This window comes from Fomitiporia mediterranea (assembly GCF_000271605.1).
Source record: "Fomitiporia mediterranea MF3/22 unplaced genomic scaffold FOMMEscaffold_20, whole genome shotgun sequence".
In the NCBI taxonomy this organism is placed as follows: domain Eukaryota; kingdom Fungi; phylum Basidiomycota; class Agaricomycetes; order Hymenochaetales; family Hymenochaetaceae; genus Fomitiporia; species Fomitiporia mediterranea.
Window position 1 is genome coordinate 18,453 of NW_006760405.1, and position 17,220 is coordinate 35,672.

Here is a 17,220-nt window from a genome sequence, read left to right on the forward strand (position 1 = left end):
TGTCGTGTGCAACCCATTTACGGAGCGCCACGCAGCCTCATTTTAGTGGTCGAAGCGGCGGATTTGACGGGTGGTTGACGGTTGCTGGGATACTTTACACGGTTGTCGTCATATTATCCAGGTTGGAATTTCCCATCGCTTTCTTTTGTTGTCGCGTGTTATGAACCGTGTCTTCTTTCCACATGAAATATACGATCCGAGACCGGAGTTGCTGTGCGTGGTGGTCGGGAAGCTTATCATTCGTGCTTCGCTTCGAGAAACGCCGGATCTCAAAGAAGAAATTAGGAAATGAGGTGGAAATGAGGCAGAAATTGTGGTCAGATTTGGAAGTTCAGGCGGGAAGCGATGCATGCTTGTATGAAATGAAGATGCGTTGCGTCTTCTCTAGCACTCATTTGGGAGCATGAAGGTCTGGAAGGAACAGTTCCTAGAGTCCAGAGCTATAGGCACTTCACCATAAGATAAGCAGAGCGAAATATGAAAATCATCCTATGACAGGGCCCATGCATACGGTACCGGAACAAAATGGATGAAGGGCGAGATACGGGGCGCCATCTCGTGATGGTCCGTACAGCTCGATGGTGATCGAGTTCGTGCCTCGATATACACAGAGTCGTCTAGAGTCTGGATGAAGAGGAAGTCGTTCATGGACAAATATGTCAACTTCCGAATGTCTTGGCTTCATGAAACATTCCCGCCTTCTGTAGTCGTCGCGTCCGTCGCGAACATTGTATTTGTAGACTTCCGAGTTGCTTCCAGATTTCGGTTCTTCCACCGCAACATCCATGAGTCTTCCAATTTGCAATTATTTTTTCCCTTATGCCAAGCCACCGAGTAGGTAGAAGCGGTGCGGCGGTCCATACTGATGCGACACAGTCAACGAGCGTTTCGCACACGATCGAAGAACACGCCAAGGCAAAGAGCACTGGACACAGAGTGCAGCAGAAGGACAGAGTCAGAGAAAAATAGACGACCAGTCCAACCAACCAACCAATCAAACCAATCGAACGGACAGCTCAAGTCGATGATCACGTCGATCGGCGCCTCCTCAGCTATGTTGATTGATACGGGGATACTGATGATGATGGTGGACGCTCATTGCTGGATATTTTGATGCTGGATACTTTTGATGGACGACGCCTTTTTATTACTGTAATAAAATAAATAATTTCACATAAAAAAGCGATTCACTCGAACGACTTCCCATTCCCATCCCATCACTGGATACTCAGTTTGATCCCGCCTTGTCTTCGCAATACGATCACTCCGTTGATCTCGAATGATGTGAATGATACACCAAATGCACGCGATTCGACAAGACGAGTGGTCGTGTGCGTGGCGTGTCGTAATTTTCAGTTTTCGTCTCTTGCGTCCAATCAAAATTGGTTGAAGAGGTTGAGAGGCCCGTAACCATGCCTACGACAAGTAAGTATCCGATACCAAGAGACCAAGATTGACGCGAGACAGCACGGGAAGAACGTATGGAAGATATCAAGTATGGAAATGTTCATGTCGCAGGCGGCCGACGTGTGTTACTGTGCTGTTAGACGACGCGGCGTGTCATTGGACTGGGAATGGAACGTACAGGACGTAAAAAAAGAATCCAAGCAAAAAGATAAGAAAAGTAAAGAAAATCAGAAATTTCAGGAAACGAGAGAAGGGTTAATGATTAAGTTCGGTGGGAATGATCCCGGCGTTTAGGGTGGTACAAAACGACAGGCAGGTGGAGAATGATCTATTTGTTGACCTGCAGGTATGTGCTAGGGCGAAGGAATTTGACAAGGTGGATCCGTGTTTGATGTTATTGACAATTCTACTTCTATCTCCTGACGAGTCCAGGCAAAATCGGATCCTCAAGGCGAAGGTAAAGACACCAGGCAAAGGCCTAGAGAACTAAGAAGTCTCGCAAGACGTCTATTTGATAATGATAATGATAATGAATATTATTAATTAGTATGTAAATGAAGTCGGGAGAACCATGTATGCATGCAAACAAGTGCGGTCCCGACTCCGGTATTATACAGGCAAACAACTTTACCGGTCGGTACGAAACAGAAAACGGTCACCCAAATTGTGGAGACTTTGCACAAGGAAAGTCAAAACTGATAGGAGATCTACGATTTTTCATACTTGGTGTGGCTGGGAGACAGGTGTCAACAACATGCAGACAGACGCTCAGACAGACTGATAAGCGGTCTTTCTAGTTTGTTTCCGGTTCTCCACACCCAAGAACGAGCACAGGACAAAGACAAAAGACGGAGCGTCCGCCGACACGCGATACTCCGCAGCAGATCTATTTGACAGTAATATTAATGTAATGTGGTTTCGAGGTGAAAGAAGCAACTGGAAGCGGCCTCCATCTGTCTTTCTTTCTTTACCTGAACGCCAAGAATGTCAAGAATAAGAAAAAAGACACTCATAGGAAACAATGAAGGAGCCACATGTAGAGAGAGCACTTTAGCGTATTGTACGCGGTGTGCCAAGAGGCGCAACGTTATCGACTGAGATGTGGGGTAAGGCAAGGGAAACAATAATTACAATACCCAACGCTGGTTGTAAGTCTTGGAATCCCAATCGTCTCCTTGTCCAAGGCCATAGAAGACCGGGATGCAGTTCATTTGAGCTGGACGCGTGGAGCTTCTAGCGCGCCCGCAGCAAGAATAACATCAATGCAGAACATCGGAAGGCTTGGAAGAGGCAATGTTTTGATGAAAACATGGACAAGACGCGCAACTATCGACAAGTAGCATAGCAGGTAACATAGCACAAGGGATTGATAGAAGTCTCATGTAACCCTCTAGGCTAGTGATACTGATAGGAATGACGACGACGACATGTCCACTTTTCGCTTCTCGTCGACGTGCCAAGAGTATAAAGTGAGATGGACAAGGCGTTCTTGGTCTTGGGTTGTGGAGGCTATGTCGACCGTTTTCCTTACTTCCTTACCGCGGAGTGTACGTACCACGAGTTTCTGTTTCTTGTTGCGGTGACGACGCTAGACTAAGAAAGTTAAGCGGCGCGGGGGGTCTTGCTGGCTCGTGGAGTCGTGTTTGTTTTGATGTTTTGATGTTTGTTTGTGGCCAAGCAGCCAAGCATTGTCAAGCCAGGGTTCGGAATGTCAGAAAATCCCCAGAACAGAACATGTAACAAGCGAGTGGTTTTTTGGAAATGGAATTGGGTGGTTGTGTAAAATGTGTAAATTGTTTTATCCTGCCAGCGGGGTGAGGGGGTGAGGGTTCAGAGGTTCAAAGTGCAGTCAGTGGCTTCTATTAGACGCAGAACGGAAAAATCGGACGGTAAATCATATTAATTGGCGCAGCGTCATGATTGGTCCAACACTTCAAATATTCAAACGCCCATAATAAATTTTGAAATTATTTGTTGATATTGATGAACAGAGGGTTAAAAATAACATATAGGATGGCAGGAAAGGGAATAGAACGTAAAGAAGTTACGAGAAGGTGAAACGCCCAGAGATATCCAAAGGCAAAAGTGACGCGGAGGGATGGAAGATGGTAAGATGGGGACGCGCACGATTGGCTCGGTGGAGACCAAGGCTGAGAGAGCGGAACAGCAAGGGAATGAATAAGTTCTCAAAAACAACGGATCCCCCGAACTACAGTAACACACAAGAAACATCTCCTCGGGCAGAGGTGAGGAGATCAGGATTTGAAACTGATGATCACCGCGCATCGGGTGTGGGGAGGAATGGGATGAGCACGATACGCTTAGCTTAGGTTAGAAGTCAGGCTCAGCGCTGTCCCACTCGGGGATGGGAGTATGGGATGTGCGCGCCTGTCGGAATACCGCGGGTTGTGCATCACGTACGACTCCACAGGCTATTCGCCCAGATTGCCCTAGGCGTGTCAGGTGCGGCCGACATTGGCGTCGGCGTTGACAGCGTGGTGATTTGGCAGCAGGGCGAGACGGAGGGCCGGCATATGTGTAATGATATGCGTTGAGCTGAGTTGAACATGAGGACATCTAGCCCTCGCCTTCGCCCCATCCATCCGTCTAACATCGGCTCATCGGGAACAAGGCGTTGCCGCCGCCGAGCTCATGCCACGCCCGCCGAGAATACTGATAACAAATATCCCTCATTCTATTTTTCTCTCATTCTAGTTTTTTGCTTTTTCGCTTTTTCGTTTACCTGAGAATTTTTTCTTTTGTGGGCTTTCCATTGTCTGGCGTAGACTTGGCTTGTCTGGGCATCCGGCCTTACAAAAAGTAGTGGGCGCGTGGCGGGGGCATTTGTGCGTGGATGAGTACTCGGCGATAGAGGGTCATAAGTCATAGCGGGCGAATAAACGGAGCGTGGACGGGAGTGACGCGGGGTGCGTTATCTAAGGGTGGTGAGCAGAAATTGGGAAACGGAAAGAACGGAAAATTTCTGTTCGACGGAAAAGGGATGTGGGAGGGATGGAAATGATTACGTGATGATGGGAGCGTTCGGGGCTGGATGGATGGGGCTTTATATACCGGACTCGTCCCACCGCTGGTTCGGTTCACCACTCCCCGTCATCCCTCTCAGAGCACCCACTGCCAGTGTCCGCTCTTCCTCTCCTCGAGCCAAAAGCTCAGCCTCTGCACCCTCAAAGGGCCAACACCCCGCTCTCGCATCCTCTTCGCTTCACCTCACTCCAGCGCTAGTCGCGGTTCTCTTTCTCTTCTCCCGCATTCAACCACAACCATGTCTGATCACGCCGAAAAAGAGGCGGGTCCGCCCGCTGCAAACCAGGCGCCGTCCCAGACGCCCTCTCAGACACCCTCCAACACCGACGCACCCCCAGAGAAGCGCAAACGCGAGTATAAGGACTTTGGCCATGACGAGGAGAAGGCAACACGTGAGTAGTTGGAAATTTTCAACATTCCTGTTCAATTGGGCGGCGTATGTGGCAATCAGTGTTCTGACGCGTATTCCCTCACTGTACAGACGCGAAGGTCGATATGTCCCAGATCGAGCTTCGTGCAGAGGATCTCTACGACAAGGAAAAGGTCGACCTTGAGACGATCGTCATCGACGACGTCTTCAAACTCCTCCAGTGCGATGACCAAGGTCTGAGCTCTGAGGAGTCCAAGCGCCGTTTCGAGATTTTCGGGCCGAACAAGCTTGAGCAGGAGGAGCAAAATGCTCTGCTTCAGGTTTGTGGAGATATTTTCTGTTCACTTTATCTCGGTCCGGCTCATGATCTCCTTGTTCTGGTCCCGTTTCAATTCAGTTCCTAAGCTTTATGTGGAACCCTCTCTCCTGGGTCATGGAGGGTGCTGCTCTTGTCGCTATTGCTTTGTCGAATGGTGGAGGTATGCCGCCCGATTGGCAGGACTTCGTCGGTATCATTTTACTTTTGTTCATCAACTCGGCCATTGGTTTCTACGAGGAGCGTAATGCCGGAAATGCAGTCAAGGCGCTCATGGACTCTCTTGCGCCAAAGGCTAAAGTTCGCCGAGACGGCAAGTGGCAAGAGATTGAGTCCGCTGACCTCGTGCCCGGTGATATGGTCGCTTTTAAGATTGGTGACGTCGTTCCCGCGGATTGCCGTCTGACGGAAGCCATCAACGTATCGATTGACCAAGCTGCTCTTACTGGTGAATCGCTCCCTCAGAGCAAGAAGCTCGGTGACCAGTGCTTCTCGTGAGTAATTCTCCAGCCTGGTAACGTGCTCGCGAGTTGCTGACTATGTGCGTTCAGAGGTTCCACTTGCAAGCAGGGTGAAGCTGAAGGTGTCGTCATCTCTACTGGTGCCAACACGTTCTTCGGTCGTGCCGCGTCGCTCGTCGGTCAGGATGACGACACAACCGGCCACTTGCAAAAGATTCTTGCACAGATCGGTTCCTTCTGTCTTGTTTCGATCGGTATTTTCGTCATTCTTGAGATCGTCGTTCTTTATCCGGCATTCCACTACACCTACCGTCGTGGTCTCAACAACATCCTTGTGCTTTTGATCGGTGGTATTCCGATTGCCATGCCTACTGTCTTGTCTGTTACACTCGCTGTCGGTGCCCAGCAGCTTGCAAAGCACAAAGCTATTGTCACTCGTATTACGGCTATTGAAGAGCTTGCAGGTGTCACTATCCTGTGCTCTGACAAGACCGGTACCCTTACGACAAACAAGCTGACGATCGACAAGAACCTTGTCAAGTGCTATGGCCCATTCTCGCCGGATGATGTCGTCCTTCTTTCTGCATACGCTTCCCGTACGGAAAACCAGGATGCCATCGACCAGTGTGTTGTTGGCTCTCTTGCTGACCCGTCACGTGCACGCGCGGGCATTCAGTTGCTCGACTTCAAACCCTTCAACCCTGTTGACAAGCGCACGGAGATTACTTACCGCGAAGAGTCGACCGGCAAACTCAAGCGTGTTACGAAGGGTATGACTGGTATCATTATTGAACTTTGTACGCGCAACAAGACGGACGAGATGGAGAACCGACTTGAGGCTGATGTTGAGGAATTCGCGACCCGTGGTCTTCGTGCACTCGCTGTTGCATACGAAGAATTGGATCACGAGGACCATGAAGGCGAGGGTAATGGCTTCGAACTCATTGGTCTTCTTGCGATTTTCGACCCGCCACGTGAAGATACCAAGCAGACCATCGACGACGCGTTGGCGCTTGGTGTTAAAGTTAAGATGGTAACTGGTGATCAGCTTGCAATTGCAAAGGAAACTGGTCGTCGTCTTGGTCTCGGTGACCACATGTACCCGGCCAAAGTGCTCAAGGAGGGCCCGCAGCCTGGTAGCAAGTACCAGAACCTCGATGAGATCATCCTTGACGCTGACGGTTTTGCTGGTGTGTTCCCTGAGCACAAGTACGAGATTGTCAAGCGTTTACAGGGTCTTGGTCACTTGTGCGCGATGACTGGTGACGGTGCTAACGATGCTCCTGCTCTCTCCCGTGCGAATGTCGGTATTGCCGTCGAAGGTGCCACCGATGCTGCTCGCGGTGCTGCTGATATCGTACTGACTGAACCCGGTTTGTCAACGATTGTCCATGCTATTCGCGGTTCGCGTCAGATCTTCCAGCGTATGCGGAACTATGCCATTTACGCTTGCGCTGTAACGATCCGTATCGTTGTATGCTTTGCCATTCTTGCATTCGCGTACAACTTCGACTTCCCGCCGTTCATGGTTCTTATCATCGCGCTGCTCAACGATGGAACGATCATGACGCTCTCCGTTGACCGTGTCTTGCCATCGAATACACCTGATAGTTGGGATCTTGCTGAGATTTTCAGTTACGCTGTTGCATACGGCCTCTACCTCACGCTGTCTACGTATGTTTTCTCTGTACAGTGTTATGACGTATGCGTTGCTGACCAACTATTTCGCACAGTATTGCCCTTGTTATAATTATTATAGAGACGACATTCTTCCAAGATAAATTCGGTGTTTCACTCGAGGATACTTCTCCAGCTGGCGCTGTCGACCACAACGATGACCAGTTGCACACGATCGTGTACCTCCAGGTTGCCATCATCTCGCAGGCGCTCATCTTCGTCACGCGTTCACACGGTTTCTTTTTCATGGAGCGTCCATCTGTCGCTTTGATGCTCGCGTTCGTCATCGCACAGGTTGTCTCGTCTATCATTGCTGCGTACGCCGACTGGGGCTTCACCGACATCCACAGTATTTCCGGTGGTTGGATCGGTATCGTCTGGGTCTGGAACATTATCTGGTTCATTCCGCTCGATTGGATCAAGTTTGCGATGAAGGCTACTGTGATTAGGTATCTCCGCGAACGTCACGAAGCTGCTGCTCGTAAGGAGGCTAGGGAAACGAGCGAGGCCGGAGGTGTTCCGCTTACACGCACGCAATCCCGTGCTGCTTCGATCCACGAGAGTCTATACTCGAACCGTGTTGGTTTCATTCGCCGTGCTGCGCGCCGTGTTGGCTTGGGCGGCAGAATTCACGTCAAGCCAGACGAACTCCGTCGCTTCAGTTCCATCCAGGCCGCACAGACTGGTCAGACCCTTGCGCGCCATCCTTCACGTCAGGCCGGTGTATAGGCTTCCGTTAATGGACATGGCGGGCGTAGATAGATTGGCCGTTCTTGCCTGCCGCGGCCCGAGAGAGATGATGACAAACCAAATAAAAGTCTGTTTCGCGAAATATGTTTCTAGACTTCGGCGACGACCTCCCTGCACACCATCAAACTTTTTCCCCTTCTCTTCTCCTACCTTGCATCTCTATCCTCCGTGTTCTCCTGTGTCCCTCCCTGATCTTCCTCTTTACCTCTATTCCCTGTTATTCTCCTACAACTCTGCCGCTCCCCAGCGGACCAGGTCAGACCACCCTCTCCTTTTTACCACCCACCCTTCATCATACCATGTTTTCTCCCTTTTTGTCGTCCTTTACCTCAACTTCTTTTCTGCTCTCTCACCTGACCTCTGTTGCGTCGCTGTCTACTGTTTCGTGTTTCGCTGTAATGATGCCTCCTGTGTGAATGCAATTAATCACTTTTTTTTTGTCTCTTAAGAGCTTGTTTTTGGCTTGCTTGTGCTTGTGCTTCACACTGACGACGTGCTATTGTGCAATGTGTTATATTCTTCGTTATTATGAACGTACATGATTAGCTTGGCTTGACTTGCATTGTGGTGATGTTCCAGAGAGATTACAATACATTGAGTGAGTGTGAGCATAAACAGGGTTACAAAATATCACTATAAACGGAGGAGTATGTATCTCCGCTTTTAACACTGCCGTAAAATAGCATTAATGTGAATAGCTCTCTGCCTTTTTCGAGGCTCCTTGAGACGATGCACCAGGGCCAAACTGTTTCCCCAATCTAACATTGTAACGAGTCGCCACCGCTAAACAACGATTTCCGTCTCGGATCTAATAGGCCTGGCAATGATCCTCGTCCCTTGTTGTCTATCCCTCGACGCATTCTTTTATATCTACCTCCGAGCAATCTATTTATCTTATTTCTTAATATAGGGATGGAGAGTGTCCTTCCACAGCTTAGTGGCGTAGAGCCATATAGACAGCTATATGCATTTGGAGAAGTTTCCGTACGCTTTCTGGTGCGGATTTGCGTACTCTGTGTAGTTAGTGGAAATGTCTATTGGGTTGTAGACGGGATTTTGGTCGTGATGTTGGAGGTTTAAGTGGTCTAAGTGCTTGTGTTCAAACATTGATGTCGGTAGACGCACGATCCATGCTAAACAGCAGATTAAGAAATAACATTTAAAAACTAGACAGGAGATACATATATCTCTATAACTCATCCTTTGTATGAGCGCCCTCATCTACCTTACTACCGTCTCCCTCTCCCACTCCGTCGCCTTCCCTATCTTCACCCCCGTTATCATCCGAGTTAGCATTAGCGTTCGTCGTCCCACCATTCGCACCAATGGAAGAAGCCAGTACATTCGAGTCTGCCGCAGCGATATGACTCCGAATTTTCCCCGCATCCGCCAGTGACCGTGCAAAACGTGCGATCTCCGCGTCATATTCTTCCCATTCTGGGATCTGGCGGGCGCGAGAGAGCTTGGGCTCTTTCTACATTAAGAAAACGAAGAAGGAGTGTTTCAAAAGTTAGAAGAGACCTCGAGCTGTTTTTTTGAAGACGTGAAACTAACTGTGAGTGGATTTTGACACAGATCGATGGTCTTTGCGCGATGTAAGCGATCTTTGCTGCCTGTATTAATGCATCAGCCAAATTCGGTAGTACGGATTACTGTGCGGCACGTACACCAGGTTTCGCACTATGAATATGAGTAAAGCATAATGAGAACATTAAATGATTCATTCAAACAGTCGTTTGCGTACCCAAAGCCAATCTTCATGCAAAGAGAACTGGACACGTTATCAGTACTTCTCAGAATCTGCTGGAAACGTTTCTGTGCTTACTATCGGCACTTCACGCTGTAAGTTGTTCGGAAGGTCTGAAAAATAAAGTTGAGTTCATCCACCTGATGTGGTATCTGTTTAGGTGACAAACCTTGATCCAGATTCGCCAAAGAATTCGGATCTTGTGAGAGCTGCTGGTATTGGCCTCGAAGAATATCCTATTGTTACATTGAGCTACAAATTCCTTTGCGCTGGACAATCCGACTTACCCCTGCAGCGATCTGTACAGATACAATACTTCAGAAGTGTGTCTGAGTTAACTAAAATAGTGTGCTCACCTGGCGGAATCGGGCCAAGTCCACAACATACAAAGCACTGTACCAATTCAATCAATGCCAAAGAAATAACATTTGTATAAGCTCCTACCTGATATGATACGGTCTCCCCTGCAGGAAATCCTTCCAATACCCAGTCTTCCAGAACCGGAATCCCTCCATCTCGACATTATCATCTCCCATCGGTGTATACCCATACGGCGCACCATGCAAATCCAAATCAACGAGTTCCTTCAAGTCCGCACGCACAATTTGGTCGGCATCGACGAAGATGACTTTCTTGAGGTCCATCGGGAAGAGCACGTCGAGGAAGAGAATCTTGTAAGCCCAGATGATCCGTTGTTTCTCCTTTTGCTGCCGCAGCCAGGATGGCCATTTGTATGTGACTAGCTCGTATTGGAAGTTATAGGCTTCTGCGAAGTGTGGCAGGAATTCCTGGATTAGGTAAGCACGAATCCTCAGTTACGGCAACAGCAGATTTATTGGAGTAAACTACTTACGAGGAAAGATGGCGATAAGAAATTCTCAATAAACCAGAACTTGACGGTGCTTTGAGTGTTCCTCAAGACGCTCAGGATCATGATAGATGCAAAACGCTAAGCAATATCTGATGAGCCGAAAAAATATAGTCAATGGTCCAAGCACTGCATACCTCGTACAAAAGTCCGGACGCAACAGTAAATATGTTGATGTCTGCCTGAGTAGGTGCGATAGTCTCAACAATTGGACCCTTCGGACGGAAGAAAGACACAACGCTACGCCAAACTCGATATTAGGTATGTTTTTCATTTCGCGACAGCTGTCCGTACGTACCGTGACGCGATATCAGAAAACAGTCCCTTGCCACCCTCCTCACCCATGACGAACTCATCGAGAACATCAGCGTTCTCCATACCGGGCCGTCTCCTCACCCGAGGATACAAAGTCAATCCCTCAAAGCTCGTAAGAGTGATCTCGTTCCCAGCGACAGAAACATTCGGACTATTCCAGCCTTCATTTCCAGCACTCTCCAACTCGTACACATCACGTCCGCGTCCCTCCCGAATATCCAGCTGGAAAACACCAGGCTTCGCCTTAAACTGGAGGTATCCCATGTTCAGCACCACTTGCGTATCAGCTACAGGCGATCCATCCAAAGAAGTTAACTGCATTTGCAGACCACGCGGTGGCATAACCGTGAGTCCTTCGCGCGCATGGCCTTCGATGACGATGTAATCGAGTTCGAAGATCGCTGAGAGGCCGTGCTCGCGGTCTTCAGGTGAAAGAGTAGATAATTGGATGTTGTCAAGGTCGTAGAATGCCTCTCGGGGTCGGACTAGCCATGCCGGTGGTACGTCCATAGCTAGGGTATAGAGGGGTTCAATTGGTAGATTGTCCATCACTGTCTCTGCTTCGACTTCAGCACTGTCGAATGCGCTAAGGGTAAGCATGGGCAGACGGTGACATTAATGACCTACCCGTTTTCATCGAAAGAAAGCCGTGAAGGGAGATTGAAGCGATAGAAACGTTTGAGAGGAACCTAACTATGCTTTAGTACGCTATCATAACACCAAGGATATGAGCATACCTCATTGTAAACACCCGGATTTAAGTATACCTGAATATATACGGAGGGAATAGCAGAAAGCCACTGGGTCAAATTTACACATCAGCTTCATCATAATCATCACCGTAGTCGCCGTGTACGAACCTCAAGGAAGACAGACCACTTCTGCGCGGCTTCACTCAGTGGATCCACCAGGACACCGAATTGATATGCAGCGGTCTCAGGGTCACCAAAGGAGAACGAACTATCGTACTGGGAGTCAGCTTTGTGAGAGCGGGTAAATAGCGAATAACATACGTGTAATTGCCCGCCAAGTGTCGATAATTTCGCTGTCTCGGACGTAAGTTACCATTGAACAAGCCTTGCTCGCTTGGATCAGATAGCTGAACGGCAGAAATGACCGACGATGCCATCGAGACCAAATGTCCATACTCAATCCTATGTAACACTCAGGATGGAAATAGGTGCTAGGAAGTGGAACGACCAACCTATTACGACCTTCTGATGTTATCGTAAGATTGGTCAACGCTTCGATGACAGGCTTGGTCCGTTTGCGTAGCTCATAATTTTCGAGTGTCGTGAAATCTGCTGCGGTAAAGTCGAATGGCTCAACAGGCCCAATGATCTAAAAACAGAAGGAGGTCGTTAATGCAAAACAATCCATCCGCGCGAGATACCAAAGCGTACTCTTCCATTAACCACAATACTCAACTCTCCAAGCCCAATTCCCAACTCCCTTACAAGCAGCCCGCTAGCCACAGTATATCGTTCGTGCGCTTCAGCGTCGCTCAACCCGTCCATCGAAACACCAACATCACGAAGTAACTGATAGACTACAGAGTTTTCAGATAACACGAGCTGGTCAGTTGACGATCCCGAATTGCCAGAGCTGAAACTGGATGTTTCGGGGCTTAAGAGCACGTCAAATTCTTTCAGCGAGATCTTCGAAAGGAGGTCGTGTGCGATTAGATGGGAGATAATAGGCGAGATATGGCGTTGAGGATTATGTGTGGTCGTGGTGTCGAGACTAGGGTTATGAACAAATGACAACCGAGTGACTGTGCCGGAGGACTCCTAAAAACAAAGTAAGGTGTAAACACAACTCGTTTACACAGTTGGTTCAGCACCGACTTACCAAAGAACGTAAAGCTTCTCGCATCAGCGCTATGCCACCCTCACTATCCAAGTCAGCAACAATAAACGTAGTCTCAAGGACCTCCTCGGATTCTTCATAACGTCCAGCCCTCAGTCAGTCGTTATCACCACTTATAAACCTTGCAAGTTGTACGTACCCGGATACAAATACGCCCCAGATCCCGGAGCAAACCCACTCTTCTCGAACATCTCAGGAACGTTCACAATTCGCAGGCCACTAACAGATCCTAGAGGTCCCGGTTTCGAAGATGTAGAAGGGAATATATAGCGGTTCCGTCGAAGATCCGTACTAGGAAGGTCATAGAAGTATGTATCGATAGTATCTGCGTTCTCATCGCTGATTTCCGCCATGTAGACCTAGCAGTAAATGTTGTCAAATGTGCTGTCTAATACATAGACCGTTTGTAAACTGCATCTTCTCACCTTTTCCTGCAAGAACTGTATCTGCATAGACATTTCGTTTTGCAGTTGCTTTAGGAACGTCTATCATAATTCACATTAAGCATGGCAATTACTCCGCGGACGAGGAAGGTAAGATATGTACTGACATCATCAAGGTCGAAATGCTTCCCGTTCACAAAAGCATGACCACTCGGACAAGACGCAGGGGTTGCGTCCAACCGTTGAGCATACAGATGAGCTCTCTCAATCTGTTCGCCTATCGTCGGTTTGGTGATTTCAATTTGAGCCTCGGTCTCGGCTTCGGCTCTGCTTTCGCTTTCACTTTCATCCTCGGACTTGGGTTCTTCGTACGATCCATCGAGAATAGAATCAAAATCCACCACAGGCACACGTTTCTCCTCGTCCTCGAGTAGAGCATTTTCACGCTGTAGCTCCGCGAACTCGCGCCTCACGAGATCCCAGTCTACTTCGGGGTTGAGGAATTGAGGAGGCACGTTGATTTGTCCTACCTATAACGATATCAGGATTAGTGAAAATAATCCTCTATGATGTGGCATAGAGACATACGCGAGACAAGAAACCCATAGTCTTCGCTCGGCCGAACGAGTTTATCAAGTAATAAAACAGTCTAGCCATTTTCTTCCCCTCCTCAGTCTCCGCACTAGGGACAACACCAAATCGAATAGGGAAGTTTCTACTGATGATATTGCTCACTGGGCCAGCGATGAAGTTCAAACTACTCATTTGCGAGAGGTCGGCTACGAGGACGACGTTTATTAGGTTTTGCCTGACGTTGTGGAATTGACCCGGGTACAGTTGGCGAAGAAGCTATTCGTAAGCAGTTAGTCGAAATTATGTTATTAAGATGTACAAGTAAAGAGCGGATTCACTCACTCCTGTAAGAGACGGATTCCACTTCGCGTATCTCGAATCCTTCGTCAAATCATTCCACCAGACAATCGCATCTCCACCCTCAGGTCTATCACTCGCATCGAACAACGCATCGAGCACTTCCGCGCTCTCACTTTGAGCGAGTCCGATAGCTTTATGTGTCAAGAGATCTACAGCTTGACCCGAAGATAGGCCTAACGACGTTAACGATTGTACAACCCCGCGTTCCTTTCGTAAAATCCTGAGCAGTCCGAGCGGAGTCAAGTCTGTTTCTTGTACTGTAATCCCGTTTAACCACATCATGTTCACACCTCCTGCAGCTTTCATCCGGTTATCCAGTACTTCGGCGACTAGACTGTTGTTGAGGATGATGCGTTGTGAGAGCCCCGACGCATATTTTGGGAAGTTTTGAGATAGATGTTTGAGTGTTGTTAGTGGGTCCGACGAGTTGGCAACGAGCTGAGTGGCCTTGATGGAAATAACTGTGTGGCATGTCAGTAGGAAACCATAAACATTGCACCAATTAGGTACTGACTTCGCAGCTCCTCTTCTGACAAAGAACTCGATGCGTCGGTAACGCTACTCTCGGGGTATTGATCCAATAGAGTCTTTATTAAATCGATTTCTTCGTCTTGAACCTCGGTGGAAGCATCTCCATCCAAGGGATCTATCGCCAGACTCTTCAGTACAATTCCTAAACCAAAGATCCAATTCACACCGACCTCTAGACGCGGACCGTCTATCATCCACAGCCAAATAATCCGTCTTCTTCAAATCCAGCGCAACTCCGTACCCAGAGAGGTAGCTCTTCCCGATAGATTCATCTCCATCTGGTAACGTAGGTATATGCCGGAAAACATACTCCACTCTCGGTTTCGGCGTACTAGCGAGTTTATACAAATACGAATGCAATTCCCGGAAATTCCGAGAAGTCGGGGAAGCGTAGAAGATCGCTGTCCGAGGTGGAGGCTCGAGTGAGCGAGATGGGTCGGGGAGGATGTGGTCGAAGGGGAGGAGTTTTGGTCGGATATAAGTCCTTTTCAAATTTTATAGGATCAGAAAATACTTGGACACAGGGGAACAGTATAAGAAATATGATTTGAAACGTACGTATTCGTAATCTGCTCATCCGCATCAATCATCTCATGTCCCGCAAACCGTACAAGCGTATCTAAATCGCACACTCGTTCTCCATACCATTCAACCCACGAGCCACACTCTTCACCCAATGTCGGGTACTTTTGGTCAACGTAGAACTGGTAAAATGCCTGCACCTTCGGCGCAGCAGCATGCAATGCAATCTGCAGCTCAACGCTCGCATACGACTCCGGATCCTGTAAATAACCCAGCAAAGTAGCAGTTTTCAAGGTCGCTTGATGTATAGCTTCCGGAGATAAAGTGTCTAATGATGGCAGGGAATCCGAATTCACGAGTGCATCTAGTAAGGGGAAGAAAGCTCCTGGTTCTTCTGTTGACACTGACTCTCTAGGAAAAATATCCAGTTTTAATCAGCCTGTATTACTTATATTTTAACGAAGAAGTATGTACATACATTGCTTCAAGCAACAACGGTACCGCCGGCCAAGAGGTATGTAAACTAACGCGTACTGGAGGTGACGCGCCAGCAGCAATACTGGCAACACAACTACTGGCAAGGCCAAGACAAGCGCATCTGGCCCACGCCTTGCCTCTACTTTTGAGAGACCTCATGATTGCGAGGAAAACAAGACACAAGACGCTCTAAGACAGTGTTAAATCAAAGCATAAGTGCTAAGTAGGAGCGGAGAAAGAGAGTTGACGTGTCCGAGACGTGGCAACGCTGATACAGTCAGCGCGACCGCGTTTTTTGATTCAACACGCTTGATCGACGTGTGCCTGAGTGCATTTATTCAGATTTCGGGTTGGGTAGGAGTAGACTAATATTTACAGAAGCACGTATCTTTTCTTGACCACCTCTCAATTCCTTAGGACAAGTATATTGATATTATCATCATGGATTGCAAGGAGGCCTTCACCAAGATAAGTCATGTAGTAATCTAGATACCTCATTAAATTTTGTCGTCAAGTGCAAAGGTGAATCAATAGGTGTGGTCAAACCTTGCGATTCTCTGTGCGATTCACCTTGCGATTCTAGAGGGTGAATCGCAAGGTGAATCGCGTGTGCAGGTTTGACCAGCACACTTGTACATATGTGATTCACCTCAATATACCGACCCTTGATCTTAAAATTACATAATATAAAATTAAAGAAATAGTTTTTTTTGTGCATATACATTTGGCCATGTCAAGAAGGACTTGATATGTGTGCAGTAATGTGTAAGAAGACGACAGAGCTTGGTAGCAGAGAACACAAGGATTTTTTGCAGAACAGAGGACAGTATGTATGCTGTAGTGCTCACAAGGAAGAGGCAAATCATCTTATTGTTTTTGGATTTTAGAGGTGAAAAGAAGCTTAGTTTTATTTTTGTAATACATGTACATATTTGGAAATAGATATGAGTAGAGGTGAATCGCGGGGGTGAATCGCAAGGCGAATCGCGTCAAAGTGCGATTCACCTTTCAGCGCGATTCACCCCGAATCGCTGGGGTTCCGGGGTCCGCGATTCACTTTGCATGAAAGTGAATCGCGCAGGTGAATCGCGCACTGAATCGCGAGGTTTGACCACGCCTAATGTTACAGATGCAGGTTATGGTTCGCTGTTCTTTAAGAAATTATGTAAGCTGGTTTCATGTACAGAGAATCCTCTACTTGATCATTCTCTGGTCAGTTTTCTCATTGGAAAGGATTTTGTGTAGGGTACGGCCATATCTGTCCCATTCCCAAATGCTACCAGGCTTAAGCAAAAACCATCTCCGTCCGTAGCAATTATCGACAATGGCACAATACTGGATGGGCAACCGTAATAACAACCTCGCATTTCGGAATCCAGTATGTTAATTACACTGCCCTCGAGAGAGGTACTTCAAACGCTCTGTACTTGCTTTAAGTGAATCCGCACGCAACAGCTTCGTTAATCAGGTCACTTACCTCTCAATCATTTCTTTCTTAAAAGCGGAGTTCTATATATCACATGAAAGGTAAGGTTGAGGATTCCGACTG

At 47.9% G+C, this 17,220-nt stretch overlaps 4 protein-coding genes across 4 annotated transcripts; 2 read left to right on the top strand and 2 right to left on the bottom strand.

Annotated features, from left to right (window-relative positions):
• Positions 1-1,300: 1,300 nt before the first annotated feature.
• FOMMEDRAFT_32393 (uncharacterized protein) lies at positions 1,301-2,188 on the top strand (the record flags this gene model as incomplete). The annotated part of the gene is given in 5 exon segments (XM_007271964.1): positions 1,301-1,331; positions 1,357-1,425; positions 1,445-1,661; positions 1,702-1,753; positions 1,955-2,188. 5 exon segments carry the CDS (start codon positions 1,301-1,303, stop codon positions 2,186-2,188), a joined length of 603 nt encoding a protein of 200 aa, XP_007272026.1.
• Positions 2,189-3,710: 1,522 nt separating this feature from the next.
• Positions 3,711-4,238, bottom strand: FOMMEDRAFT_24246 (uncharacterized protein). Its single transcript, XM_007271954.1, has one exon. It carries the CDS (start codon positions 3,982-3,984, stop codon positions 3,739-3,741), a length of 246 nt encoding a protein of 81 aa, XP_007272016.1. The 5' UTR covers positions 3,985-4,238; the 3' UTR covers positions 3,711-3,738.
• A 272-nt stretch (positions 4,239-4,510) lies between these two features.
• On the top strand, positions 4,511-8,341 carry FOMMEDRAFT_115148 (plasma-membrane proton-e). Its single transcript, XM_007271984.1, has 5 exons — positions 4,511-4,844; positions 4,934-5,142; positions 5,220-5,632; positions 5,690-7,273; positions 7,333-8,341. Exons 1-5 carry the CDS (start codon positions 4,691-4,693, stop codon positions 8,003-8,005), a joined length of 3,033 nt encoding a protein of 1,010 aa, XP_007272046.1. The 5' UTR covers positions 4,511-4,690; the 3' UTR covers positions 8,006-8,341.
• Positions 8,342-8,986: 645 nt separating this feature from the next.
• FOMMEDRAFT_171561 (uncharacterized protein) lies at positions 8,987-15,830 on the bottom strand (the record flags this gene model as incomplete). Its single annotated transcript, XM_007271985.1, has 29 exons — positions 8,987-9,159; positions 9,257-9,500; positions 9,581-9,639; positions 9,694-9,706; positions 9,771-9,797; positions 9,852-9,886; positions 9,943-10,009; positions 10,061-10,072; positions 10,130-10,166; positions 10,218-10,561; positions 10,627-10,722; positions 10,779-10,881; positions 10,940-11,530; positions 11,584-11,645; positions 11,694-11,756; positions 11,817-11,916; positions 11,970-12,110; positions 12,161-12,297; positions 12,360-12,746; positions 12,808-12,899; positions 12,965-13,184; positions 13,251-13,310; positions 13,376-13,738; positions 13,797-14,057; positions 14,124-14,602; positions 14,656-14,787; positions 14,843-15,156; positions 15,231-15,605; positions 15,673-15,830. The coding sequence occupies 29 exons, from the start codon at positions 15,828-15,830 to the stop codon at positions 8,987-8,989; spliced, it is 5,145 nt and encodes a 1,714-aa protein (XP_007272047.1).
• Between the last annotated feature and the right edge of the window lie 1,390 nt (positions 15,831-17,220).

Excerpts from the sequence above, each read along its gene's own strand:
- FOMMEDRAFT_24246 (XM_007271954.1), bottom strand. The coding sequence starts at position 3,984 with ATGTCCTCATGTTCAACTCAGCTCAACGCATATCATTACACATATGCC.
- FOMMEDRAFT_115148 (XM_007271984.1), top strand. The coding sequence starts at position 4,691 with ATGTCTGATCACGCCGAAAAAGAGGCGGGTCCGCCCGCTGCAAACCAG. Across the intron at positions 4,845-4,933 it reads TGACGAGGAGAAGGCAACAC|ACGCGAAGGTCGATATGTCC; the intron begins GTGAGTAGTTGG and ends CTCACTGTACAG. Across the intron at positions 5,633-5,689 it reads CTCGGTGACCAGTGCTTCTC|AGGTTCCACTTGCAAGCAGG; the intron begins GTGAGTAATTCT and ends ATGTGCGTTCAG.